Source organism: Euwallacea similis, chromosome 18 (assembly GCF_039881205.1).
Source record: "Euwallacea similis isolate ESF13 chromosome 18, ESF131.1, whole genome shotgun sequence".
Lineage (NCBI taxonomy): Eukaryota > Metazoa > Arthropoda > Insecta > Coleoptera > Curculionidae > Euwallacea > Euwallacea similis.
The window spans coordinates 1,807,747-1,834,689 of NC_089626.1; the positions used below are offsets into that span (position 1 = coordinate 1,807,747).

Genomic DNA, 26,943 nt, shown 5'->3' on the forward strand with positions numbered 1-26,943 from the left:
TACAGGTTCAAAGTACCATTTCGTTCGTCGTTTCTATTGTTTACTTTGCCCCATTGTACACTTTAAATTATTTAAGTCGTACCACTGGATCGTGAACATCTTTTTTAACAAACATTAAAGAATTTGCGCTTGAGCTATGCAAGCTCTCCGGGAATTGGCCGTAACTGAACGTAGAGAATGATGGATATGAAGAGGTGACGGAAGACGGAGGTACATTCGTAAGAATTTTTCGTTAGTATTAAAATGCCTTTAGATACAACAACTGATAATTTTATTTGTCTATAATGTGAAAACAAAAACAGTGTATAAATCGCACAGATTTATCTTAACTAATTAATATAATATTGTATAATAATATATTACGTTTCTAAGTAACAGTTTCATCGAAGGAATATTTATATATTATTTCGTTAACGACTAATAAACATCATCAATTCATAATAAAAATCATCACATTGAACTAGCAAAATCGACGATCCACGCACGCCCCACGGGCTTGCGCGCACAAAACCACTTAGATCTCGCTTTTTGGGACTTAATCTATTTGTCATTACATGTGGATTTTGCGCACTAATGCAAAACCTATACATATTCAAGACTGCTTAATATCTTAACCTAAGAAAATTATGTTAGAGTCGCTGTTGCTGACTAAAATCTTTCATCACTAGTAATAATCAATAGTAATTCTTTATTATTGCACTCTTACATCCTATAACATTTGAGCGTTAATAACTAAAACCTAAGGGCAAGGTGTGAGACGCGGCAACAACGGTCGCGTCTTTAGATTAAGTAGCTACCTAAAAAGGGCACCGTCCAAACGGCAGTTCTGGACTCGAAAGATTATAGTATAGGAAATAGTTTTTGGCTTTGATATCCGTTTTTATTACTAAGAAATGAATCTCATGTGTTTGTCACTATGATAGCAATAGGCTAGCGCCATCAGTGTCAGCCATTCGAAGGTGGCATATTGGAGTGGTGTGGCGCCATCTAACAAGCGGGTGCTGGGGCATGTGAACCGGGTTGGCAAGAGCAGAGTTGTATACGGGGAAATCTAGCTAAGGATGAGAGCGCTGCGATACACAAAATTAAACCAAAGAAAGCACGTCGTAAATCATCAAATTTTATGTGACATATGATGTCAGAAATCCTTGCTTTCTTTTGTTCCATTACGTGTATCTTTTACCCATCAGGCATCGCATTCATTATTTCTCTAAAACCAATCCAATAACCTAAAAAATTCTGGGTATCCCAGTTAGAAATCAGGTTGTCAAGAATTGTCGACTGAATTTTTGCAATCACGCGACATTTAGATTTCTTTATAGAGGATTTAGGTTATTGAAGTTGTTTTCATTATTTAATAACTCTGCAAATAACGCGGGCTCCGACTGGTAGAGGGCGCCATTACGAAGTCTTATCTTTTGTTTTTTAGTCGAGTTCCTATTTAAGCACTAGAAATTTTCAACTGATGCGAAAAACTCTCCTAATAATGTTTCTAAAAACTTCTAAAAACGTACAAAATCGTTCCTCCGACGTGCGCAAACTGGCCTAAAACTCTTCATTGTACCTCGCTCGAAATTAACAGCTAATAGGCCTCGGACTAATCTCCAACAATCGGGCATCGATGGGCTGCAGACTTGGCAACGCCGTCGGCGGCAGACCCAGGCACTCGGCTTGAATCTGCGCGTTTGGACACAGGAAATTTGAAATCCGCGCGTTTTTTTAATCACAATTGATGGAAGCCGAATGACAACGATCAAAGCGTTTTTTATGCAATCAATTAAGTAGGAAATGCAGCAACGTTGTTGTGTTGTTGTACAGAATGGCTAACTACATCTCTAATGTCAATATCGCCGCATTTCCTATTTTACCGCATGCACAGTTTAAATTTCCAGTTATTGTTTCTGATTGATTTTAAAAGTTTTTCATAACAATCTTACCAATTGGGGCTGCTGAAGCGCCCCTCCTTGCCCTTGATGAGGGGCAAGAGGTGGCCCTGGGGGGCCTTGCATGTAATACCCCGTAGGAGATACCGGTGGGCTGGGATAGAGTGGCCAATAGAAAATGGGCGCGTGCAGGTATTGTCCTGGCGGCAGCGGCGCGGTGAAGGGAATAGGGGCGAACCCTGCCGGGGGGTACTTTAAGGCCGCCGGGCTTGGGAGCATCGTGCCTCCTAAAGAGAAAAATGTTGTATGTATCCGAAATATCCTATAGATGGTCATAACCTAAACTAATCCCGCTAAAATACCAATAATGATCGAATGAAATTACGTTACGCGTTTCTACAATTCGTCCGTCCCTTCAAACTACCGACCCAAAAGGACGAATTGTTGAACGTGGTAAACAAAAACAATGATGGTACTTACAAGAAGTAGAGCCCCGTTAATAAGTGGTACCTAACTATAGAGCTTAAAACTAGAAGTAGTAAATAAAAGGACTCACCACAGGGAGCAGAGTACTTAACACCAACCGACCACACACCAATATCGACGGGTAGCGGGCAGACACCACGAACAGTCCTTAACCCTCGGGTACCACCGAAATAGTCAACTATAGCCCAGTCAAATGATCGCCCGTCAAAGGGGGCGCTGCTCTCTTCCATATTTTTTAATACTGAGCACCGCCCCCTCGACGACGAGACGAGTAATAAATAGGAAACTAAACAACAAACCCAAAGCATTATTGTGACAAAACATTTATTAATAAAGTGTCAATCAATTAGAACATAATCAATCTCGAGTAAATAAGAGCTGCGCACAGTACAAAAGGGTGACGAATTATTATTTACTCCGCTCTATAACCAGCTGACTTGATGATGAGAAATGGATTTATTTTTTGCCGCCGGCAGATGGCACCAAGCACCCTAGGCGCCACCTGCAGGCCAAAAGCAGACCTTCGCTAGACCATGAATGAGGCTAGAGTGAAAATGGTGGTGTTAGTAGTACATAATAGTAAGGGTGATTTGCTTTCGTTATTGATAGTTCACTCCTACCTGTTTAAGTTATATTTCGTGACAAAAATATATCAACAGGTTTCAACTATTATTCCCCATCGAATCGACAATTTAGCTGAGAAAGAGATATGGCAACGTTGCTGAAATTACTACTATTTGACAAGCGCCCTCTGTGACTCACACCCAAACTAAACATTGCCACAACCCTACACTAGAAAATCGATTTAAACAAATTAAACACCCTCTTTCGCCATCCATGCACTCCCAAGGTTAGGTGCTATAACGCATTCACCAAAACAGTCAAATTCAAAATCTAGCGAAAGCTAATGAGGTGACAGAGGGCGCGATTGCGACATCGGAGAAAACATGGCGTCATCTAATTGCCACTATCTTTTAAAGCAAGTTTGAAATGACCCCTGAACAAATTTGAATGCAACCTCTAGCGGGCAACATTTTTATATATCGAGCTTATGATTAGTTCCTCATTTTGCTTACATTTTACAGCGCCCTCATCGGTAGTTTTAGTTTCCAATGTCCCAAACTGGCCCTCTATCGCGGACAATGCTTAACGGTCTAGAATCTTACTATTATTTGAATAAACTAACGGTGTATAAAAAAAACAATAATGCGTGTTTGTACAAAAAAAAAAAGAGAAATGGTGAATGCGGGAAAAACCCAAAACCAACGTTGTAGTAGCTGCCAAATTTTAAATCTCCCCCCCCCCCCCCCCATCCTTTTAAAAAAAATTAACACTTATCATTGCCTTAATAATTAAGTACAAACATCTAATTGGCTGCATAAAAAACTATAAAAAAATAGATCAACCTCAATACATTGCAACAAAAATGTACCCCCTCTTCCGTTAGTTCAGGCAAACACTCCTGTTACGACAATAAGCGTTTGACAACTTTGAAAAGTAGCGTCCGAGGAGCTGACGCGGCAACGTTGCCAAAGTTTGCGAAGTTGCGCGTCAGCCCGGGATTGCTCGGAATGTCTCTAATCACACACAGTGGGTTCATAAAACCGACACCTTAACTAAGTCCTTATAAGTACCCGCCAAAAAGTAGTGGAATGATTGTGTTGTTAAGGGGGAATGCGGCCGCTTTTTGTTGGGACCCAGCTCTATTAAGCACTTAATCATCATACAATAATTATAGAAAAATATATATTTACAGCGCGTCTTATAAAATAAACAATATCGACGACGTTATAAACGTTGGAATGTATAGAGTATATTTAATTTAATATCAAGAAAATTAGACTATTTCCGATTAGAGCGAAAAATATGGTATTTCTATATAGATATGATAAAATAATGGAAATTAAGTCTAGAGTACACAAGAATGGCTGCTTATGTCATTTCAGTCAAATTTAGCCTCTTAAATAAACAAATCTAAGCTCAATTGATTTCGTGTTAATATGCATTTCTCACATTTTTGACACTGAACTTTCATATAAAGTTACGTTTGACGATCAAAAAAACAATCAACAGTTGAGCAAATTATCGAATAAATATTTGGCAAAATACTATCGTAGTTTAAAGGTAATAATTGACAGGAATAAATTGACAAATGACGAGCTAAATTCTTGTCAACACTACACCTTCTTATTAATAATAGAAAGGTCACATTTGTGAGCAATTTTCAAACTGAATATGGACAATTATTCCGCTTAAATCCGAACTGATATATTCGATAATAACTCGCGATCAACGACAGATGTCATATACGTCAAATAAATTACATTTGCGGGTAGAAATGTTGATAAACTGGCATGGCGGCGGCGCCACTGGTTCCGCTCGCACCAGTGGTCGGTACGTATGCACGTTTAGCCGAACTCGTTTGTTCTTGGAAAGCGTCCCCATAGCTTCGCTTCACGGCCACATGGGACACTAGAGGTACCATGCCCGTCGAAGGGGGCGCTTGCGCAGTTTGCAATAGTGGTGCGTATGGATTTGACATTTGCCCCCTACTTGGCATTGTTAAAGGTAGGCGCGGGGGCAACATTACGAAAGGTGCGTGCGCCGGGAATAAATGCGACATGAGCTGCATTTGCGGGGGCGCTACCGCTGCCGCGGTCGTGGCCTTGCCCGGTGAAAGTGGACTTGGCGCGGGGGTTGATAACATTGCCAGATTGTGCTGCGCCATGAGCAGCATTTCGTTTTGTGCGTGTACTTGCGCTGCTTGATTTTGCCGCGCGAGCAGACTTTGTTGCGCAATTAGTTGAGCCTGTTGCTGCGCGTGAATTAGGGCGGGGTCCCAAAGGGGCGACTGCGCGGGAGGGGGAATGTGAGTGGGGGGCAACGGTAACATACCGGTACTGAGCAGAGCTGGTGCTGGTGCGGCAGTGGTTTTGGCCGGCGATGTTGGGGCTGGCAGACCTGCGTGGCAAATATTTTTATCTATAGATACATTAAAAAAAAATTAAATTCATACCTCCGGTGAGCACTAAGTTCATGTCTTCTCCAGAACATTGGAACACTTCGATGTAGCGTTGCTTTTTGCCAAAGGTCATGTAGCGGTGGTGCTTTTGCTGCGCAGTAATGAATGCAGATTGTTCCGAGTCCATTTGGATGAAGGCCTCGCCGCTCGGTTGCCCCTGCGCATTGTACACCATATGTACTCCTTGGTATACGATATTCTTAGCATAATCGCCCAGGAAGTCGAGGATGTGCTCAACCTGCGCCTCGTACGGTAATCCGCGCAGGCGCACGCAGTCCTTTCTCGTCCCCGAGGTGATAACATGCTGCGGCAACAGCGTGTAATTCGGAATGGGGATGGGGGGTAATTGCGGCGCCGGAGGTTGTTCGATCATCATCGATCGATTCAGTACCTAAGACCCACCTCTCAATTAATTTTTGCTTGTTACGCAAATTCGTACGAGTCTTTACCTGTTGTACTTCCGCAGTTGTTGATCGGAACAACTCGATATACCTGCTACCAATCACTTCGCGATGCTTAGCCAGCGCCTTGGGCGCATCCAATTCATCTGCGAAAAGGACAAAGGCGTCGCCCGTGGCACGTCCGTCTGGTTTCCTCACGAATAACACTCCCTCCACGCCGTCCATGACCGTGCACCGTAGGTCACCGGCGGCAAAAAAGTCGAGTACTTGTTGCGCGGTGCAGTCATAGGGCAAGCCGCGCATGCGCACTATGACCGCCGCACCCCTGCTGAGGAACGCCAGGGCTTCGCAGCTACTGCCGCCCGCCACCGAAAGAAAGTCCTCGCCAGTGGCGCGGTACACCTCAATGTACCGGGGGCCGATGTGGTGTTTATGCCTCTTGAGAGCAATGTCGCGATGCTCTTGAGACACAAAGCGCACTAAAGCCTCGCCGTTGCGCCTGCCTAGACTTGATAAGCACAGAGCCACGCCGCCTCTGCAACCGTGTCAAATCGGAGTTGGGGACCTGCGTTTTGCGAAGGATACTCACTTGGCAACGTTCAACCCTCGAAAGAATTTCGCTATGTCCTGATCGCTACTCTGCCACGGCAGTCCACGCGCCCTCACCACACAATTCGGGTCGATTTCGTCGTCTTTAGATCTGTAATTTTATAGGAAAAGGTGACGTATGAAAAACGAGAGAATCAATTTAGAGGCTCGATCCCTTTGAACTCATTTATTTGTAATTAAAAAAAGAAAAGACCCGAAGAGGAAATTTGAAGCGCAAATCTGGGGCTACAAGATGACACAAAGAAATCTACGCAAAAGTGCATACAGGGAACAAGATTATTTCACAAATAAAAATAATGCAGGAAATGAAAATTTCGACCTGAACCCTCTGTAATTTATTTGAAATTTTGGAAAGAAAGAAGAAAAACACCTGATTTTACAGACAAAAATAATGGAAAATATACAGCGTGTTTCGCAACTGTGGTGACAAATCGATACTGGTAATAGATTATCGAAAAATGCTTATAGTTTACTTAACAAACGATTGTCCTAAGACCCGTCATTTCCGAGATACAGGGTGCTAGAGTTCAACTTTTTTTTTCTTTTTTTAGTTTACTTCAAAACTACTGTAACTATTGAAATGAAAATCGGTGTACCTTTGTCTCTTAATCCGATAAATTTCATGGACATAATTAAAATTTTCTACATCATAGAGAGCGCTAGTTACAAGTGCATCGTTACATATTTTCAGTCAAAACTTTTTTAAATTTAGACTTATCGGTTAAAGAGTTCAAGAATTTTAAAAAACAATCAATTCTGCATAAAAAAGGTACTCTTAGTAATATTCCTTAAAGTGAACGGTTGTCCGGAAAAACAACAATTGTTGTCATATCGATTTCAAACGATTTTTTTTTAAAAGTGTGAGATTTTTCTAACATTGCTATTAGAATAAATGTCCAATCCTTTTGATGTGATTCGGAAACCCCAGGTATTTTTCAAAGGGCATAACAAAACTTGCTACGATGGTGCAATTTATGTACTGACCGACGCGGTCACACCCTGCGTCTCAGAAATGACGGGTCTTAGGACAATCGTTGATTAAGTAAATCATACTTATTTTTCGACAATCTATTACCTGTATCGATGTGTCACACCCTGTATAAGAAAATTGAAAATGAAAACTTTCAGATACTGCGCAATGAGTAAAACGTACGTCACGAAAACTTTTAAATCACAGTCATTGATTAACCAATTTATCTATGTGAGTATGTAAACAGATATTAAAATACGAAACTTTTAGACCCAATTCAAGACTACTTCAGAATTATTTTCGCGGCCCGATATCGAAACAGATCAAGCGTTCTGTTAATTTTAAACCGGGGCATTTGTTTGTTTAATTTTATCGGCGCTTGTTGAATTACGTAACGACTTATTTGGATTGTTTATTGTCCGTTAATGTTGCTTCCTTCAACGCAAAATATCGAAAAATGACAATCTCGGGTTGCACACTTATTAATGTCAAATTAAACGTTTGATGTGCACCTCAGATGCAACGTTGCCAGGTGTCGGTCCCATATCATTGATCTAGGGAATTGTGTTGCACTTAAATTAGCGGTACAATTCGCACTTCGAGAAAATTCTTGCTTCTTAGTTAAATTTAACTAGAATATTGAAAGCAAAAACTCACCCTAAAAACGACAAAAACCACCCACTGAAAGCAGAAACTTAACACCATACGGAACGTTTTGTCCTGATTTGGAATGATCGAAATCCGAACTGAAGTACAAGAAATGCTCCCAGAGATAAAAAAAGAGACCTTCGGCCCGTCTCTGTGCCACCTTACGGAACTTCAATGTGAGCGAGAGAGAAGCGGGTCAGTGATAAATGGTTTGTTATCGTTCTAGTGGGGCAACAAATGTCAAATGCGATTGGTTTTCGGAGATAAGGACTTTTGTTGTATTTATACCGAGTGTGCTTGAGTCTCCCACAAAAACGTGTGTTTTTCTCTTTTTCTTTGCGGTTGTTGTGTGTATAATTTTGTACCGTGAATGCGTGTTAATAAGCATTTCTGGCATTAGTTCAGGTTAGTTCAGGATTAAATTCCGTCGGCAGATTACTACCATGGAAAGCTAGAGCACTCTGTATAGAGATACTTGAATGCTGTTATCAAAAAACTTTTAATTATCGCATTGGCCTCGGAGAGTTTCGAGGGTTACGCATGGAAGTTGGATATCATCGTGTGATGCAATTTTGGTGTTGAATGAAGAATTTACCTCGAACAGAAACGGCGATCTTGAGGGAACCACTATACTGGCATATCGCGTTTTCCCCGAACTTTTATTGCCGGGCAATTATGGAAATAACGGCTGTTAATATTTTATTGCCTGCATGAAACGTTTATGACATCTAGCGAAACTTTGTAATGTGCACGTTTCACCGGTTCAATTGTTTCGACATATAAATTACCATTCAAAATTTTAAGCTCAATAGTGCCGAATCATATCGGCTATATTGGTAAAAAGTGGCAACTTCGCGTTCGGCTTTTGTTTCGTGCAGAGACCTGTCAAAGTTTAATTAAAGAAAATGTTTGTTTTATGAAACATACAGGACAACGCGGCCTTGTTGCTGTCTCATTGAATTGCTATTTTGACAGTGCTCGGACACTTACCTGCTACCAATGCCGGTGTTGCCAAATTGAACTGGAGATACTTAAATGGTAGTCAATTTTGAAACGGAAAGAAAGACAAAAGACATATCTAATGTCAAATGGCACTTGTCCAGCATTACCGAATAATACTTAGGATGATATAAAATTACCCAAAAATTTCAACAAACAATAAAGAGAAATCTTGTCAGTTCACCAACAACTTCTCGCATGCCTTGATAGGCTTAAAACTAAAACCAAAGCAAAGAACTATACGTTGCGTTCGCCACATTTTTGTTTCTTACCGTGTACAGTGTTGCCAAGTAGAGAAGAAAATATTTGAACATTAACCAACCAAAAGGAATATATAGAACTCGAAAAACTAAGCTAAACGAAATTTTCAACGTGGAATTAGCACATGTCAACTATTCTCTAGCGTTGCTAGATTTATCCTAAACAATTTAAAATTTCTCGCTTGAACTTTGCAAATAAAAGGGAAAAACACTTCAATTTCATCTCCATGTTGGACATAAAAATGAAGTAAAAACGTAACGCCAAGTTGCCAAATCGTCCGAAAATTCTCTGAAACCTGGGGATACTTACAGTATTCCGGGTTCGAGCACTAAATTGACGGTCTCCAAGAGGTCGAATCGGTGACCTGCAACGAAAACGAAACAGCACTAAAACGAGCCCCATGGGTACAACGGAAGTGGCAAAATGTTCGAACGATGCGTTTTCCGTAAAAATTACGGTTCAACAAACCCGCTGCTGATAAAGCGAAAAGTACATTATTATTACATTACGACGATATAAGTGTTGTGACGTATAATAAAACTCACCTCCCATCACGAGCCTTTGCACCACGTTCACCATGTCTTTGGCCTCCTTCTTGTAAAACTCGTTCTCAGATTCGGGCTCCATTTCCAGCACTAAATGCTGCTGAGTTAAGGAAATAGACCGATGTCCGTATATGGAAACTCAGTAGAGGGCTACCGCGATATTTTCGCTCGTGGTAAGTTAGTGACAACGGCGTTTGAGTTTTGACACTTGACAGGCGCCTCAGAGAGGCGCCATTGGTCAGAATTGATAAACAAATGATAAACGCGGCGTTGTCGATGTTTAGATTTTTAGGTGAAGGCAAGCGCGCGATAAATCTCTAATGTTGTTAGGTTGTATTCAACACGAATAAGTTCTCAGGTTTCAAAAATCGTAATCAAATAGTGCTTGGTCAGTTAAATTCAAGTCGGCAGGGTCAATGCTAATTATAATTATAAAATAAGAAAAATCGTTTTGATGCAACTGTCAACTCACCCTGCTACTGCTATAGGCAAAATTAACGTCGAATCTGCTGCAAGTTTACCCATGACTGTTTTACTAGCACTAATCTTACTTTAATTGATTATTTTCCAAAGCTCTGTATGCGAGTCATTCTATGGGCGCTTATCATCGCGTTACTGCTTATCGCAATTGCATGTTTCACTCCCGACTAGAAAAGTTACGTTTAAAAAATTAGAAAATGCACATGTGCGCTTGCGAAAGGCAACTACGCTGGTATTACACAGCCGCCGATTATCGAGCGATAGATGGCGACTATAGTAATACAAGCGCACCTCCTACAGGAAATTGCTGAAAGATGGCGCGAGAAGTTTTGTGGAAAACGAAAACTGCCGCAGAGAAGGCTGCGAAACGTAAACACAACTGCTAATAAATCGTAAACTGAAAATTATTTTTTTTTTGGTTTCGAGTAGTGACTAACGTGTGTCAAATTAAGGGTGATCAAAAGGATACGATCCAACATCTCGGGGATTCCACCGGCTTGGTCGTCGCGCCCTAGGAACGCGGCGACCTCTTTCCGTAGATCGTGGAACCGGTTGTAGTACTCTGGCAGTTCAAATTCCTTCCGCCAGGCTTCCGGGTGAAGACATTGTCGTACAGGTAATTGGCCGTCTGTTATCAACCTGGAATTGATTCGGTTTGTTACGGTTTAAGTAACGGGTTCGATCGTGCCGCCCAACGCTTTTACTTCGGTATATGTGACCATAAAATAATACTTTAAGGCACTACATCCGAATCTGGAGCAGAACCTATCTACGCGTCTTGCAGACAACAGTTATTTGCCGCAAAGAAAATCGATATGAAATATGGCAACACAGACGGCAAGAGACGAATATAAAAACGTTTTTACTTAATTGTGAGACACAAAAACTGCCTACGCCGTTGGAAGATAAAACGATAAAAACAGCAACGAGAATTTTAAGAATTTTTCATTGAAGTTAGAAACTCTTAAAAAGCAGCTTTCCCCTCAAAAACAGCGACGTCGTAGGAACTCACCGAAATTTATGACTGTGCGGGTCTAAACACAGTGAGCTGCAGTAAGCGTCAAACTCCCCCAGTGCCTCTGCAAGTCGTCTGCCCGATGTCCTCACCACGTCCTCGGTGAGGCCGCAATCGGCCTGTTCTCCGAGGACCACGTTTCCGTTGGCATCTCCGAGACCATTTTGACTAGGAATCCCTGTCGGCTTGACTGGGTATTGTTGAACTCCCACAACCTAAAAAAAGGTTTAATAAAAGTAAAAGCTCAAAGTCACCTACTTGACCTAACCAAAGTTAACTGTCACTACTGTCAAGGTGGCAACAAAACCTCAAAAGCGCGAAAATCATATTTGAAAATTTAATGTACCAGGACGTTGCTGGGGTTCACAGGTGACGTTTAAAACGCTACGAAACAACCGCTAATTAAATGGGTCAATATAAAAACATATTAAACATGGAGTAAGTACAAGGCTTTAATTATGTACCATTAATCTTTGTACTATGCACCTTGATGAAATTACAGTGGACGCATGATAATTATTATTAGAACTACATAAATTAACTCTTTGAGGTACCCATAATGCTGAAATCATGCCATAGTGCTTGCCATGGGGCCTCGTTAAAGGTCATTTAAGAACACTTACCAACCACTTTGTACGCAATATATGTAATGATTTTTGGGGAGAATTAGGGCCCTACTAAGCAAAGAGTCAAGCTCGATAAGGGTTACCGGACATGTCTGCGCGTCTTGGATCGAAGGAGATACAAGGACGTTTACCATGACTTTTTGAGTTGGCCATTTTGGAGAAACTGAGGTCTAAACTAGGCCATCTTCGGTGACAATTGCGACACGCCAATATTCAATATTAATGGATTCGGACGATGATCATTAGCCGCCTGATTGATTAATCGTTGGTTGTTGGCCAACAGAAAAACATGTTATAATTATTGGCCAAGGCAATTAAGTGCCTCTATCCGTCCACCGGACCATCAAGGTTAGGAGACGACAAATTCGACTTTTTATCATAAATAATTAATCGGTCAAGTCGCAGCGTTTCGGTGGCGGAGCTCGTCGTTCCCCAATCCAATGAGAGTGTTTGTTTAAAATTAGTGCGCCAATCGACGCCCGGTGCCAATTAACGAGCGACGCCAGTGGCGGTCTCTGGCCTTTGGGCCGATACGGAGAGTATAGAAAATAAACAGAGTATTGAGTTTCAATCTGCGGTTCTCGGGACTATACAGGTACCATGCGGAAAGTAGATACTTTGCCAGAATTGCGACAGTAACTGCTGCGTCGCCACGTCGGCCTTGCCCTGTTCGTGGTCGTGTGGCCACAACGGTGCCGCGGCCTCCGAAATAACACTATCATCCAAATAAACCAAATTTGCATTTCTCGGCGACTTTCTCAGATATTACCGATGATAACGTTCCAAGTGCCAACAAAAACCACGTCGCAAAATCCTGTACGAGGTTGTGATTTGTTTACGTTTCCAGCGCCCTTATCGGCACTTTCAGCATCCAAAGTGCAGCAAGCGAATAGTAAAGATAGGATACCGACGACAATCGAGCATCATACCTACCCCTCCCCCCTAACCCTCGTCAAGAGAGTGGAAAAAAGAACGTTGCTGGCCCGAGATTGCGGTACTTTCATTGCGAAAGGAACCTGTCGCTCGGAGCGACCGAAGTTGGCCGAGGCGACCGGTTACGTAACCGACATCGATAAGTTATGGCGGATGAGAAAGGCCTTGTGCGTAGTTAGCGACGGTACCGTATTGAGTAGCTTCAACAAGGGACGACTACTGTCAAAATTGGATGTGAAATTTTTTGTCGACTCTCGGATTGTCCACTCTGGGAGAGCAAGAAAAGTAGCTCAGAGAGCAGAATGATGGCCATATTATAAATTAAAACTGCACTAATGTAACCACGAGTGAATGTTTACTGAATTAACTAGCACCTTGAAGGTCGGCTTCTGCATTCGGTCTCGGTCGATGACTCCGACATGCCTATCGCGAATTAGCATTTTATCATTTCGATACATAAAGACACTAAAAGGAGAAGATTAATATTTGGCAATTATCGCCCTTCCTGAATCATTATTGACTAAGCTAAATTTCCTCTCTAATCTTTTGTGATGCGCACAGGTGGCGTTAGTTTAAATGTTTGAATTTCCGGCCCTTGTAGATAGCACGATTAGGACTAAATACAATAAACGAGCAATCGTTCTCGTTTTCGAGAAGTCGGCCGTGCCAATGCACCAGCGCGGTTGCAAGACCAATTTTTAGAAAGTCCGCGTGCACTTATGATAGGGAATTACTATAAAAATGGCGGAACACGTTCTATTCGAAGAGAGCTGACAATAAACAACCAACGATAGATACTGCGTAAAATACGTTCGAGACCGGTTCTTTTATGGATTTTCGTCACCGAATTAATGAAACATTCCATTCTGCAGACCTTTGTCCATCAGGAAGTGTGCCTCCTTCATCGCTCAAAGAGTCACTTCTATTGCTGTCAAATTAAGGTCACAATTCGGCCCTCTTAGAATTGATGGAGCTACTTAGTTGTTTGCATGCGTGACAATTGTTTGTCGTCTTAGAATTAGATAGTAATAAACAAATGAAAGCCGCTCCCGAAACAGGCGACCGCAAACGGCAAAAGTGACACGGTTTAAGGAAAACGAGGTTGCAGCTAATGGTTTGTCTTAACCGCAGGATATTCGCTTTGCTGGGCATTAAAACGAGATAAAGCGACATGTTGGAGTTCCTGATTATGCTGCCACGCCACGTCGCCATCTTGACCGAAGCTGCACAGTAAAATACGCAAAATGGCTCCGTTGTTAAGAAACTAATAGAGGTCGCGGTAATCGAAGGCTCTATTTTAGTTTTGAGTAACCATCTTAGTATTGTCACAGATGCGCTCTTATGAATTGATGAAGATGATGACGTGGTAAAGTTTTGAAAAATGGTTTAAAATTTTCTAAATGTAAATTTACAAGGTCACCTATCGCCCTATGCTAATAACTCTACTAAGGTTATTTTAAAGTGTCACAAACATTTCTAGGTATTTATTTCTCGTGAGAATAATGGTGCGCTTTCAGAAAAGTGACGGTGTTATTTTTACATTAATCAAAGATATTTCATTGACGTTAAGGACATCACAATTGTTAAAGGGGCATAGTTACTGTATTTGCAAATATTGACAATGGTTTGTTGAGAACTCAGACTTGAATTTGTCCAAATGGCATATGTCATAAAGAGAAAATTTAACGTTTTCAGAAAATCTATATCTTTGAATTGTTTCTCAAACAGACCATTTTGATTACGAACGACCGCATTGATTACTAAAGTCAAATATTTAGTGAAAATTGCTCCGTGTGCCATTTGCGTTGAGACCGCTGCTAGACAAATTTTGTTTTTATGATGGCATCATGACGCCAGGTAATAGATAAATGTCCCTTTTTTATTTTTATATTTTTTTGACGTTCAGTACAAGAATTCAAGATGGCTGTAAAGTGACATTTGCAGCCATCAAAATGACGGCTGTAATATCCACAATATTTGAATAAATCTGTCAAAACGCTCACTCAAAATGGCCGCCTAAGAATGGTTAACGCGTGTTAATGACCCCGCAGCCTTATTTTTTTCCTCAATATGGCGGCCGTACTTTACACGTGTCCCCGGTAATAACAAGGCCGCTCCACCTCTTTCCCTGTCCGAGGACCGCTCGACCCTCGCGCTACAACCGACTAAACCTGTGTAGGTTTCCTCACACATTTTATTTGTAAAAACGTCAAAACAAACGGCACAAACCTTGTTTTGTAAAACGTCGACGATGACATAGATGAGGAGGACAATTTCTTGCTCGTCGGAGCCCATGAGGGGCCCTTGCAGGCCCGCGGTGGCCACATACATGACGCAAACGTGATGGGGCCCCGTCATGTTCTTTAGCCCCTTGATGCTCATTTGGCGCCCACTATTCGAAAACGACGACGCGACGCCGGCGCGCTTGCCATCACAATAAACAATCGACAGCCGCCATGTTGCCACGTGAGACCGTCCCCTGGGTTACGGACCGTTATCCAGGTGAGGAGAGCTGATGGTGCTACCGAAGTATGTCTTTTTAGTACCTATTACTAAAGTCTTAATATAAACACGCACACCGTACCAGGCATTAGCACACGCACACACACATAACCTCCCTTCCACGAACTCAACAGGTAGTTGGATTAGGAACGCGCGCGAGTAACGAAAAAACACAAAACAGTCGGGATAATAGTAACAAAAGCAATGAAGGAAAAAAAAACAAAAGTGTACTAGTGACGTTGATTTTCGTTTGTTTCCAGTGTACCTTCGACGGCGTGGTGTTGATGTTCTACCTGTCTGTGTACACCGGGGTCGACTGATGTGGAGCTCGACTGGTTCTCATACCTGGCCGAGCCGACCAATCGGAGCCCGATACGGGGGAACGCAAGGTAACTGTACCTAGTCGTACTGCATATTCTATGGTTATATAATTAGACGACTTTGTAAAGGTAGTCACCATATAGGGGTTGCTCGGAAAGTTGTTGGCGACGGCTGTGGAAAATATTGTTTTCGATTCGAACGCCATGGAAAAAGAAAAAAAAGTATCGGAAATTGTTTCAATATGACCAATTCCTATTAATAATTTGGCGCAAGTGTTTACGCCATTATTTAAACTCTCAACAAATCAAAAATTTCACTAATTGTCAGGTAGGAGGCTCACCGGTGTCTCAATATACATTTTCCGGTTAAAATGCCCATAAACTGAACTTTACTCACCACCGTTCACCAAATCTCGGTGTAATCTTGGTGATACGCCACTGTCTCTCTGCAAGAGGGTCAGTGACGTCGCATCATTCATGCCCGAGTTACGTATTTGCAAAGGAATCAGAAGTGAAAAAAATGTGACATTTTACTTTCGTTCAGTTTACAAAAATTCAAGGGTCTGCGGTTATTAACCGACCCATTTCGGTCAACACAATCACTGGCAACCATTTCAAAATGGCTGCATCGTTTGTTTCAATATGGCCGACGCATTATGTAGTACTGTAACGGTTCATTGGACATCTAAGTCCTGTTTTTTTTTCTTTTAAATTCGATTTGTGAGGGATTCGGAAAACTGCCGGAGCGAGTGTAGGTCGACATACGGGGCAATCGGAATTAGAAAGTCAAACGAGGAAGACAGAACAATGGGGTATTATTATTATTATTATTATTACTGAAGGAGGGTCAAGGTCAAAGGTTTTGGGTTGCCGTGGTGTTAGAATGGCCCAATTTGCATACAAATGCTTAAACACATACAGGATATCGCCGATTTGCGTTATAGAATTTTTTTTTCGAAATTATTTTCTCCCGTTGTTGTCAGCTCTGAACGTCGGAATGGCGTTCGAAGATGGCGATTCTAAGACAATTGCAAAAACTGCCAAAATTTGATGAAAATCATGGATGGAAAGTACCACCTGTTATAAAATCGCTGAAATGCGGGAAATTGCAGTGGTTCGCGGCAGTTACTTTCTATTCGGTATACCAGCGTAATTATCGTTAATGGCGCCGACGGATGGGTTCCAAAAGAGAACCCTTGCCTGCTTCGCATCGTATGCAAAGTGGATTTTGACCCGGGGGTCAGTGACGTACACCGATGTCTAGTAATTAGTATATCATTCGATGGGGACATGCTTGCTATTTCCATTAGACGCTTTCCGTGTGTAATGACTTTGCATTAACTTGCCTCTGACGTCGTCGAATTGTGATACCTAACATATACACACACACACACACACACACAGTTCCTTTCCCCGTAATTTTACCTTTTTTCGACAATATCGATTTAAACGCAGTGGTAAAAATTGGCAGGAAGACTTTAAATTTTCTGCGTGATAGACCCAAAAATTGTCGCATTTGAGCTTGATTTAATGCCGCTGCATACCTGTAACAATTGCGGATGGTCCTAAATAGTCATTTATATCATCATTATTAGTGCAATAATTATCGTTTCTTCTGCGCCTGCCGAAAATACGAATTTACAGATTCAGTTGCGCTTCTTCTTCATTCAGTCGGTCGCGAATTCCTTCGGCCCCAAAAAACCATCACGTTGACCAGAGGAAGAAGCGCAACGAAGAGACAAGACGCGGAGCGACGACCGTTCATTGACCCCTCGATGGCTCAAAGCCGTAGAATGCGGGCGCAAATATCAAAATCAAACGGGAAAATTCATGATCAGTCTTTATTATTCATTCATATAAAACAATCAACTAGAGGCCCTCTTGAGGCTCTGAGGAGATGGCCTCTCGGTGCTCATAGGCCCAAAACCCATGGAAATCTATGAGGATGCTGACGAAAGTGTCCCCCTGCCCGCACGAGAGTAAATCGGCTAATGTGATCGACTCGGGGTTTTTAGGTCTGACCATATCAAACAGCTCGTCCTTAACGTCGCTGAACGAAACCGGTTCCTCGGTCCCATGGGCCTTCATCTGATCCTGGATCGCTCTAAAGAAATAGTTGAGCGTGAATGCATCCAGGTAACCACAACCCTTGATATCGAGAATCTTGAATAAAAACGTCAAGGCCTGAGGCTCAGCTCTGTTCTCCAATGCTAGCACCAAGTCCAAATAAGTCTTATAATCCATTTCCCCTCCGTAGGTGAGGCACGTCTGAAATACCCGGTCCAGAAAGGGTTTGGTGAGGGTTCCCGAGCCGTAACTCGCCAGTTCGGCCCTGCTCAACATCCCATTATGGTCTCTATCCAAATTCAAGTAGTGGCCTGGAGACAAAGGTAATTGCATAAATCGTAATTTATTCGGCGTCTACGGGTGCTCACCATAGATGCGCAGAGTTGATGGAACGCTGAACCAGTTTTGTTCCTGTAGTTCTTTGCTCAGGTTTTCGTCGCGCAGCTCGAGCAAATCATCCAGGAAGGAACAGGCCAGAATGTCCAAAATGCGAACCTGGAATTTGCATTTTTGTTCTGTGGAGTCACGTAACCACCAGCGGACGCTCAATTTTCTTTTTTTTTGGAAATGCCACATTTCTCATTTTTTTTTTCTGACTCGTCGCTGCTGACGTTTGAGTGGACACTTGAATTTGGGAGGTCAGATATTGCTTAAATTAAAATTAGGCATAGAAGAATTGTCCTCCAGTTGCGATTTTTGTCACTCTAATTCCATAAGGGCACGTGTTGAAATTTATAAATTTGAAATTATTTAAACTGAATTTTCTAATTTTCCAATATGCAACTATATAATTTTAAAATCCTCCTGGTCCTTGATTTTAGTGGTAGCGGGTGCTTCGGAAGAATACGTGAGAATCTTTTTGTTTGCGCCCAACAAACAAATACATCGTCTCCGCCACTGACCAAATCCCTACACTGTTGCCATATGTCCCTTGGTGGCAATGTGACGTTGTATGCAACAAACAGAAAGCCCCCAAAACAATCTTACCCTGTTGGCTCTTGCCCCATCCAAAAAGAACAAAAACTTCCTCACTGCAGTACATAAATAGAAGTTATGAAATGATTTTTCCAGGCCGTCCAATTGGCACAATGTAGGCAGCAATTCAGTGATATAATTCTCTATTTCAGTCTCAGTTAAATATCCTTTAAAAAACAGCTATCTTGAGGACCACAATGAGGAACATAAGAGTAATAGTACCTTGACCAGTACTGTCATAAACTGATAGCCCCACTCGGGTTTGGTCCAGCCACATTTTCCGCATAAGATAGTTAAACAATGAGATGATAGAGATTCTCCCTTGGGGGTCACCTTGCTGCAGTTTGGCAAACAAACTGGGCTTAAAGTAGGGCTTGACTTTGTTCCCTGCTTGTTGAGCTACTTTCTGTTATGTTTCTTAATTCTCTTGGTGCTTAAATTAATCATATGTCTGACTTACCTGGAAGTCCCCGTAGTTAATTAACTGAGTCTCTGAAGACTCGTTTTTATTCAATAAGATCCACAGTTCATTGAGTTCATTTGTATCGAGCAATTGCTGGCTTCGCCGCTTGAGTAAATTAGACCTGCTTTCTTCTCGCAGCTTTTGTCGCAGGGGCTCACTATCGCCAGGAAGTTTGTTGAAAAACTTGGGAATAGTTTTAGTTAAAGAGGCCATTTTGCCCCGCTCTCGAAGTAGCCTCTGAAACTCCGCATCTTCAATTTGTTGCGGGGACTTTGCTATTCGCCCTAGTGGAACTTGAACTTCAGAAAGGGGATGTAGGTTGGACTCGTCTTGAAGCTTTCGCTTGATTTTACGTTTGAATAGCGTTTTGAGGTCCATGAAAACCGAAAAATTGGAACCGTTAAAAGGAAAATGTAAACAATAACAAATCAGTGTCAAAATGAAAAAATTGACGGATTAGTGGTTGGCGTCATCTGTGTTTCGAGAAGTGAAGGTAAACGATTTTGAATTGCAGAAAACACGTTCGAAACGATAAGCGCCATCTTAACGGAAGAGATAAAAACAAATTAAGAAAAATCAGTTAAAACTTATATTATAAAAAAATTGGAGATTTACAATGTAATAAATTATTTTAAAAAATTACAAAAACTAGAAAATTACAAAAATATAAAACTTCTTTACAAAATATACATTTGAAATGGCATCGAAGCACAGGAACTGTCCACAGCAGTCACAGCTGCGTTTCGTGTCTGTAGGGCCTCCTCAACGGTCGCACTAACGCCGGCGGCGGCGGATTGCTATCAGACTCGTCGTCGGCACTGTCCACATCTCCATCACTGCTGTTGGTGGATGTTACTGGCTGAATGGGACGTCCCATTCTTTGTCTCCTATAATACTTAAATTCCCGAGGGAGGGTATAAGACCGAGGCAGAGATACTTGACTCTCCAGATCGGAACCTGCGGCTGCGTTGTTACCGTTTACCATCTCGGTAGATTCGGCCTGGTTGGGAGGGTTGAAAGGTGCGCTATTACCCAGGCAGTCGCAGTATAGGTAGCGGGGGGTAAGGAGCAACTCGGGAGTTCTGTACCAGACAATATGAGAGTTTGAGAAGGTTTTTAAGAATTTTAAGAGGGCTTTAAGACCTGTTACGAGGAGCTCTGGGTGGAGGTCTTCGGTTTAAGTTCACTCCATAACTGGCAAGGTTGTTCAGTGAAGCAAGACTCAGCAATTGGGGCTCCACATGCTTTTTGACTCTCGGAATTGGTTGTCGGTCATCGAAATCTGCACTCTCAGGTCCTACGAGCTTACCTAAAGGCCCGAATTAATTTAGTTTACCTTTCCAAGCAAAGCCTTACCTTGCTTTATTTCCTCTTCAATGACCTTCAACTCTGCCAATTGCTTTTGTTTCTTTTCTTGCAGCTTTTGGTGTATATTCACTCGGGAACCCACACTACTTCCTTTATAATAATATAAAAATTTACTATTTTTCATTGAGCTCATTCATGAAAACAACCTTCATTTTCGCTGCTGGAAGGGAGAGGACGCCTCCAGAAGGGTACTGAAACGGGTCCTGAAGCGCTCCCATTGCTGGGAGGGGGCACAAAAGTAGTGGGCTTCTTTTTTTTTCTATATAGGCCGGAATTGGAATTGGGGCCCCCACAACCACCAAAACGGCAGTTAAACACGCCTCCAGCGGTTGCTGATGGAGCCGCTGGCTTCTCTATGAGCCGGCGCACGTGGAAGTATCGGTAATATAGCAGCATAAACAGAAGTCCCAAGAGGAATAATGACACTGTCAATATTGGTACTAAAAAAAAAATACTATAAGATTCCTTCGCTTCTAATGCTGCATATGAAAGCACACACCCAACTCCCATTTCTCCGGTCGGAAGGTCCACGTTGACGCAAGCCATGCCACAACTAAGAGAGAGTTCTCAAGCAACATTACCACATAAAATATGGCCATTGTGCGGCCATGAGGTTTGCCCTGCAGATTAATATAAGCCAGAACGTAGATGGCAGCAACAAGAGCACATAGCCATAGGCGGCGTCCCCTTTGCCCGTGAAAAGGACTTCGTGGACTGAGCAGCCAAAGGAACATGCATGCCCAATGGAGGGCCAAAACAAGGAAAATCCAGGAGTGATAAGTGGCTGCATAAGCCGATAGAGATATTACTCTCGAAGTTATTGTCCCAGCCCTCCAAAGCAGCTGCGATACTACCCCTAACCAAGTTAACACTAGTCTATCCACACTTTGTACATGCTTGCTAAAAGAGGCCAAAGCCCAGCACACTGAGAACAGTGATAAGGAGGCTGAGACTGTAACCAAGTCTTGAGGAACGTCGCTGCTTCCTGGATCTAAAACTGCTGATTCAATCTCAGTTACTTAGTCAAATATGGAGTATTTACCAGCCAATAAACTGAGCTGTAAAAGTAACATTGGGGCTGCCTGCAGGAAGCCGTGCACTAGTCGCAAAATGCACAAATCTCTCACCTCTTGTTTGACTGTGGCCAAGTGCACAGGCACTAAGAGACGTGCATAGCGCCAGAGTATGCCCATTTGCACACAGTGCAAGAGAAACACCATTATCTGTCTTAAGTCTACAGGTTTTTCTGTGAAGTACCTAATAATCATGATAAAAAATTATGTTATAAACTGATTGGGCCTTAATTATTTGTTACCATTTCAAAGATAATATCTGACAAACTAGCATGTTGACCAAAATAACAACAAGGCACTGTGTGAACAGGACTGTCTGGCCTCGCTCATATAGGGCATAAACAACAAGCAAGTCGAAGACAAAGTCGCAGAAGTAGGCAGCTAGCGATACTACATTAAAGAGCAGGTCGCATAGCGGCAAGAACTCTGCCATGACTCTCGGTAATCATTGCATACTAAAATACACAATTTTGTTGTCATAATATTAAAGAATTTGAAGAGTTGTTTTGATTCAAAACCATGAATGTATCAGAACAAAGACACATACACATAAATAAAAAATTTACTGTAAATAGTTGAAATTCCATAGCCATTGAATGTGTGTCTGTGTGTGTGCTCCCCGGGGGGCTATTCAGACGCATTCCAAAGCGAATTTACGTAGTTTACCTACTTGCGGAGCAGTACTTTGCTGGGCGACTGCCCGCATTCCTAACCTCCTTTCATTTTTATTCGCGACTTGTTCATCTCCGAGGGGGCGTGCCTGCCTTTTAGGGGCGCACGCTCGTCGTTTTGGGCTCGAGGCGCACTTGGGCTACTAGCATTGGGGGGCTCACGTGGGAGAATAGAGGCCGAAATCCGGGAATTTCACCTAAATATTTGCTAAAACCCACAACTGCTTGAATACTATGGAATGTTGCAACTGTCAAAGTTGTCAGAATTTCGTCAAATGGGCAAATCCGTTAACGGGGATGCCGGATTTTGTAGGGGAATTTTAATTTGAGACAGTTCGCATAAAATTGGAAAATTATTTATAATAAATTCTGGCTTTTAAAGGGAGATGGTTTCACTGAGCGGTATCGTATGTTTTTTTCATTGTAAATTAAGACACAAAGCCTTTGAAAAATGGCAATAATTCTTATGGAATTTCTTAATGCTAGGGAAATTTTGGATATTCTGACAACACTGTTCCACTTAGCGAATCCTTGGAGACAACCAGCTATACACTACCGGCAAATTAAAAGGTTTGTAATTTATTCATATTTTAACACTTTAAAGATCAAATTTGGACTCAAAAAAGGGACTAACGGGAATAATAATGTCCAAATCTTATATTGGGAATTTTAAAGATTAGCAATATTTTTTATTCATCTTATAGATCCACATTATTCATAATTATTCTTCATCAAATTCGGAAAAAAACATTAACAATTTTAACCATAAAGACTTTAATAAAATGTATGTATGCGTATTCTTCGTATTCATTTATCTGGCAGTTCATAATTTTTTTCTTAATTTGTCATTACTGATAATTTGTTGTTTTCAGTATAGGCCACCAGGCATACCTTCATTTCGGTCGATGCCATCTATACAGATTGCCACAAACCATAACCGTTTCAATTTAATGTAATTTGCTGGTTAATCGATTGTTTTTCCTTCCCAATCAATATGGCGCCAACTGTTTACAAATCAGTCTTTTCTACAACAAATTAATTATTTTTACCATAAAACCCCCATATGGAAGACATAGAATGGAACGTCGTGAATGAAGGCCAACTGCTAGACGCCATGGTGGGCCACAAACCCGTGGGTAAGCCCCAGTTCCTCCCAACATCCGGCGATGGCCCTAACCTCATTTTTCCCCCTAAACAGGGGTAAATAAATACTTCCAAATGGCTCTTATTTGTGATAAATTGGCGGAGAACCTGCGCAAGGACGTAAACCCCGAAAAAATATGGGCCCACCTGCAAACCATGTATAATCTAGAGGTCCTTGATGATAATGAGTCAATACCATTTCCGAATGTGGTCAAGGAGTTCTCATTACCCTCTGAAGAGTTTGGAGAATTATTGAACAAGAAGGAGGATGAAGACAAGAAACAAGGAGGAAAGGAAGTAAAATGGGATGATAAATCTTTGCCTAAAGGAGGTAAAGAGAGCACACCAAGATGGGATAATAAGGACGGTATTGGAAAGGCAAGTACCAAGAAGGAGGGCAAGAAAGAGGGAGAGAGACCTAAGGGTGGAAAAGGGAGGAACAGTACTGCCATCTCCAAAGAGGAAAAGGGCAGAGAGACTCCAAAACCTGCAAAACGCACTAGAGGTTGATGAAGTTTTTATGAAATTAAATCGTGTGTAACTGCGTTTTTTGTGCCTCACAGGTAGTTTAAAGCCCAATGATGACTCAAGTTCAAGTGGAAAATCAAGTCCTGTGACTGTGACCCCTTCTCCTGGTAAACGGAGGCGGGTTGTATAAGTAAGTAAATTGTAATTTTCCAAGAACATAGTCCAAAATTTAAAGCTCGTAGAATCGAGCAAGTATTCTAAGTTAGTTTCACATTATAGTGCCTAAGACAAGCAGGGTAGTCAGTCACATTTCGTCACATTTCTTGTATATAAAATTAAACTAATATGATCATACAATTTTATGACTCTTCCCTTTGAATTTGACAAGATCACCTAAAGCTTCAGAAGCACTATCCAGTTATAATAAAGAATTTAAGTAACATTTTCTCAAAAGCTTTAAGCCCATAGGGATTAAAAATATAAGTAATTGGAATAATTAGTCCCTATAAGTATTGAAAAAATTTAAAAGGAAATTGTCCTCTCCTGAACTGTTTCAGACTGCTTCCAGCACAAGATTTAAACCTGCAGTGATTAGGGTTGACACAACTTTAAACTGGCAATTATATAAACAGTATTGACAGGTTATGAAGTATGGAAGAGAAACTCGTTATGATGCGACTTTTATTGAAACTATCAATTTCTGCTCTATCGCTCAAGGCGGCAAAAAAAAGCATGTTTGGAGCCCTTAATATCATCCCTGAAATATTTATCATAAAAATCTAAGACTACATTCTCCACCTTGAAGCCAAACTTCTGGTAAAGGAACAGGGCCGGATTGTCTATAGCCACATGGAGTGTTATATCCTTTCCTAGGCTAGTCTAAAACCTCCTTTATGAACTCCAAAATATTAAAAAGTTTGTGAGGTTACCTGGATTAAATGATATATCATGAATTTGCCCATTCCTGAGTTCCTCCACCCAGGCCGAGTAAGTACAAAGGAAATGTAGTTTTCTGTGTATTGCACATTGGGGACTATAAAGGCAAACCCCACTACCAGTCTCTTATACATGGCGACACAGCTGTAGTCAGGGTATTGCAAAGACTCTGTCACTACAGATTTGGACATATAATAAGTGTGTAAAGTAAGTGAGGTAGATATATATATATATACAGTCAATTCCAGGCCAAAAGAACTGGTTGCAGAGACTGTTAATTGCAGGAATGTGCTCGGGTTGCACATAGGTGTAGTCAATAGAACTCCTTGGAGGGAGCACATAATCTGTTTGAGATTTGTTAGTGGCCAACTGCAGTTCCGCCATCATTTTTAGCCTTAAATTGATCATGTTTTGCCAAAAATTTAAAATGTCACATGGAACATACCAATGGGGGAAGGTTTGCGTGTCTTGCCTTACATAGGGCTTTAAATAAATGCCACTATATGGTGATAGAATCATCTCTTTCCTAATGCCTCCTGTGAGTTTTGTGGCCAGTTTCAGCATTTTTAGGCGAGAGATACCTTGTGTGAAAACCCCTTTTACAATTTGTAAAAACTCATCTTAAACTTACTGTTCAAAGATGTATTATAATGGCACATAGGGTCTAGCAGGTTTTGATTGAAATGCACACTCTTGGGAGCTGGTTCTTTATGAAGCTGTAAAGAATCATCTGTTGTGGTAATGGAGATTGCTGAAGGCTCCAGCTTTATGGGTGGGGGCATGTTTTGAGCCACAATTTTTATTAATCTATAGTGATTGAATTTAAGAGATTTTTTAATTTTTTTTGTTTGGGTTGTGCTACTTACTTTTTTGAGGTCTCATTTAAGGGCACAGTCGCGTTTTTTCGTTTTGAAGCTTTAGATTTCTGTGAAAATAAAATACTGATTCAGAAATATTCAAAATTTAATTTCAAAATACACACCTTCCGCTCTAAATTGGTCTCTGCCACAGCTACATTCTCAAATTGAATATTAGTATTATTGATCAAATCCACTGTCTGTATCAAGGTTTCATCTTGTAAATACTGCCCCAAAAGTTCCTTAAATTGTTCCTGGTCATTCAATGTTCTTTTCTCATTTTTCATCTTTGCTCTCTGCTTCTCCATTCCCAAGGCATGATCTGAAAGCCTCTAAATCACCAAAAGCCTCCTCACACTCATGACTAGTTCTACTAACAAACATTGGAAATTACAAAAGGAGTGACTTTTGGGTACATCAAAGTCCACCAGGCAGGTTTGTTGAATGATGTCTTACTGCCTGAGACAAACAAATAGCCACTATAGTGACTTAGCCTACCCGAAACGGTCCCCACCCATTTCTTTCTGCGTTGTTTCTCATTTGGGAACAAAATATCCCAGTTGCAATCTATGAAATTAACTATGTGGTGGCGCCAATGGAAGAACCCATTCCGGGCCAGGCCTCCGCTTTTATTTTGCATGTGATAGAGCACCAGCACTAGTGCTTGCAGCCTGGAATACAAAGTTAATAAGATGTTTGGAGGGTTCTTGTTGTGTGTCTTACCATGAAAGGTTCTGTCTAACAAAATTTTCCATGCCGGTAGCAGAGCATTCTTGGCAGGTGTAGATAAAGAAGAGATCTCCTGCAAGGCCTCCCGGGACGGAGCCCCGTTTAAGGCACTTCACGTGGGAGCTCCGCTGGCATATAGTGCAGGTGAGACCTTCGTTGAGGCAGGGAACGAGCTCCTCCTGGCAGTATTTGCATGCTTTGACCAGTAACAGTTCCTCCATTAAAATCGTGGATAGTTTTTGTGGGTAGACCTTTTTAAATTGGGCGAAAATTGGTCAAATACCAATTTGTACTTTTTTGGAACTTTTTGAATTTAAACAAGATTTTCTTAGGTTATGTTTAGTACTGATTACGAGAGAATGTTTAACGTCATTTTGTCGTGAGATTTGTCGGCGCAATTTGGGCAATGTATAATCCAAGTTGATTAATTTTTACACAAAATAAAATCTAATTAATAAATTTTTAGAGTTATTTACAACAACACAAATGCAAA

The 26,943-nt window shown here is 41.5% G+C and overlaps 5 protein-coding genes across 6 annotated transcripts; 1 reads left to right on the forward strand and 4 right to left on the reverse strand.

Moving 5' to 3' along the window:
* Positions 1 to 248: 248 nt before the first annotated feature.
* fus (fusilli) lies at positions 249 to 15,787 on the reverse strand. Of its 2 annotated transcripts, XM_066399072.1 has the most exons (11): positions 15,108 to 15,778; positions 11,317 to 11,534; positions 10,774 to 10,943; positions 9,825 to 9,914; positions 9,589 to 9,643; positions 6,382 to 6,492; positions 5,841 to 6,327; positions 5,386 to 5,782; positions 5,265 to 5,330; positions 1,938 to 2,170; positions 249 to 1,677 (listed from the first exon to the last, which is right to left on the reverse strand). In XM_066399072.1, the coding sequence occupies exons 1-11, from the start codon at positions 15,258 to 15,260 to the stop codon at positions 1,576 to 1,578; spliced, it is 2,082 nt and encodes a 693-aa protein (XP_066255169.1). In that variant the 5' UTR covers positions 15,261 to 15,778; the 3' UTR covers positions 249 to 1,575. The 2 variants fall into 2 exon arrangements, with proteins under 2 accessions (XP_066255169.1, XP_066255168.1); XM_066399071.1 differs by lacking the exons at positions 249 to 1,677; positions 1,938 to 2,170 and having other exon boundaries at positions 2,677 to 5,330; positions 15,108 to 15,787.
* A 1,736-nt stretch (positions 15,788 to 17,523) lies between these two features.
* Positions 17,524 to 19,697, reverse strand: LOC136414569 (serine/threonine-protein phosphatase 2A regulatory subunit B'' subunit gamma-like). The gene is made up of 5 exons (XM_066398675.1): positions 19,203 to 19,697; positions 18,965 to 19,148; positions 18,755 to 18,909; positions 18,136 to 18,262; positions 17,524 to 18,078 (listed from the first exon to the last, which is right to left on the reverse strand). Exons 1-5 carry the CDS (start codon positions 19,581 to 19,583, stop codon positions 17,570 to 17,572), a joined length of 1,356 nt encoding a protein of 451 aa, XP_066254772.1. The 5' UTR covers positions 19,584 to 19,697; the 3' UTR covers positions 17,524 to 17,569.
* A 74-nt stretch (positions 19,698 to 19,771) lies between these two features.
* LOC136414568 (XK-related protein 9-like) lies at positions 19,772 to 22,570 on the reverse strand. The gene is made up of 8 exons (XM_066398674.1): positions 22,317 to 22,570; positions 21,889 to 22,101; positions 21,616 to 21,830; positions 21,073 to 21,564; positions 20,720 to 21,013; positions 20,562 to 20,663; positions 20,349 to 20,514; positions 19,772 to 20,287 (listed from the first exon to the last, which is right to left on the reverse strand). The coding sequence occupies exons 2-8, from the start codon at positions 22,077 to 22,079 to the stop codon at positions 19,936 to 19,938; spliced, it is 1,812 nt and encodes a 603-aa protein (XP_066254771.1). The 5' UTR covers positions 22,080 to 22,101; positions 22,317 to 22,570; the 3' UTR covers positions 19,772 to 19,935.
* A 650-nt stretch (positions 22,571 to 23,220) lies between these two features.
* MrgBP (MRG/MORF4L binding protein) lies at positions 23,221 to 24,881 on the forward strand. Its single transcript, XM_066398876.1, has 4 exons — positions 23,221 to 23,453; positions 23,516 to 23,965; positions 24,024 to 24,118; positions 24,646 to 24,881. Exons 1-3 carry the CDS (start codon positions 23,381 to 23,383, stop codon positions 24,116 to 24,118), a joined length of 618 nt encoding a protein of 205 aa, XP_066254973.1. The 5' UTR covers positions 23,221 to 23,380; the 3' UTR covers positions 24,646 to 24,881.
* Atac2 (Ada2a-containing complex component 2) lies at positions 24,614 to 26,753 on the reverse strand. The gene is made up of 9 exons (XM_066398863.1): positions 26,445 to 26,753; positions 26,100 to 26,392; positions 25,847 to 26,043; positions 25,731 to 25,789; positions 25,496 to 25,671; positions 25,310 to 25,445; positions 25,101 to 25,258; positions 24,858 to 25,039; positions 24,614 to 24,807 (listed from the first exon to the last, which is right to left on the reverse strand). Exons 1-9 carry the CDS (start codon positions 26,669 to 26,671, stop codon positions 24,634 to 24,636), a joined length of 1,602 nt encoding a protein of 533 aa, XP_066254960.1. The 5' UTR covers positions 26,672 to 26,753; the 3' UTR covers positions 24,614 to 24,633.
* Between the last annotated feature and the right edge of the window lie 190 nt (positions 26,754 to 26,943).

Excerpts from the sequence above, each read along its gene's own strand:
- LOC136414569 (XM_066398675.1), bottom strand. The coding sequence starts at position 19,583 with ATGGACCTCAAAACGCTATTCAAACGTAAAATCAAGCGAAAGCTTCAA. Across the intron at positions 18,263-18,754 it reads ATGGGGCAAGAGCCAACAGG|GTTCGCATTTTGGACATTCT; the intron begins GTAAGATTGTTT and ends TGCAAATTCCAG. Across the intron at positions 18,079-18,135 it reads ATCAACTCTGCGCATCTATG|GCCACTACTTGAATTTGGAT; the intron begins GTGAGCACCCGT and ends CTTTGTCTCCAG.
- LOC136414568 (XM_066398674.1), bottom strand. The coding sequence starts at position 22,079 with ATGGCAGAGTTCTTGCCGCTATGCGACCTGCTCTTTAATGTAGTATCG. Across the intron at positions 21,014-21,072 it reads ACCGGAGAAATGGGAGTTGG|TACCAATATTGACAGTGTCA; the intron begins GTGTGTGCTTTC and ends TTTTTTTTTTAG. Across the intron at positions 20,288-20,348 it reads CCCAGAGCTCCTCGTAACAG|AACTCCCGAGTTGCTCCTTA; the intron begins GTCTTAAAGCCC and ends TGTCTGGTACAG.
- MrgBP (XM_066398876.1), top strand. The coding sequence starts at position 23,381 with ATGGAAGACATAGAATGGAACGTCGTGAATGAAGGCCAACTGCTAGAC. Across the intron at positions 23,454-23,515 it reads GGTGGGCCACAAACCCGTGG|GGGTAAATAAATACTTCCAA; the intron begins GTAAGCCCCAGT and ends CCCCCTAAACAG. Across the intron at positions 23,966-24,023 it reads ACCTGCAAAACGCACTAGAG|GTAGTTTAAAGCCCAATGAT; the intron begins GTTGATGAAGTT and ends TGTGCCTCACAG.
- fus (XM_066399071.1), bottom strand. The coding sequence starts at position 15,260 with ATGAGCATCAAGGGGCTAAAGAACATGACGGGGCCCCATCACGTTTGC. Across the intron at positions 9,915-10,773 it reads AATCCCCGAGATGTTGGATC|TGCTGGAAATGGAGCCCGAA; the intron begins GTATCCTTTTGA and ends AGCAGCATTTAG. Across the intron at positions 6,493-9,588 it reads GTGCTCGAACCCGGAATACT|ATCTAAAGACGACGAAATCG; the intron begins GTAAGTATCCCC and ends ATAAAATTACAG.
- Atac2 (XM_066398863.1), bottom strand. The coding sequence starts at position 26,671 with ATGGAGGAACTGTTACTGGTCAAAGCATGCAAATACTGCCAGGAGGAG. Across the intron at positions 25,790-25,846 it reads AGACCAATTTAGAGCGGAAG|AAATCTAAAGCTTCAAAACG; the intron begins GTGTGTATTTTG and ends TTATTTTCACAG. Across the intron at positions 25,446-25,495 it reads TTATAATACATCTTTGAACA|GTATCTCTCGCCTAAAAATG; the intron begins GTAAGTTTAAGA and ends TTTTCACACAAG.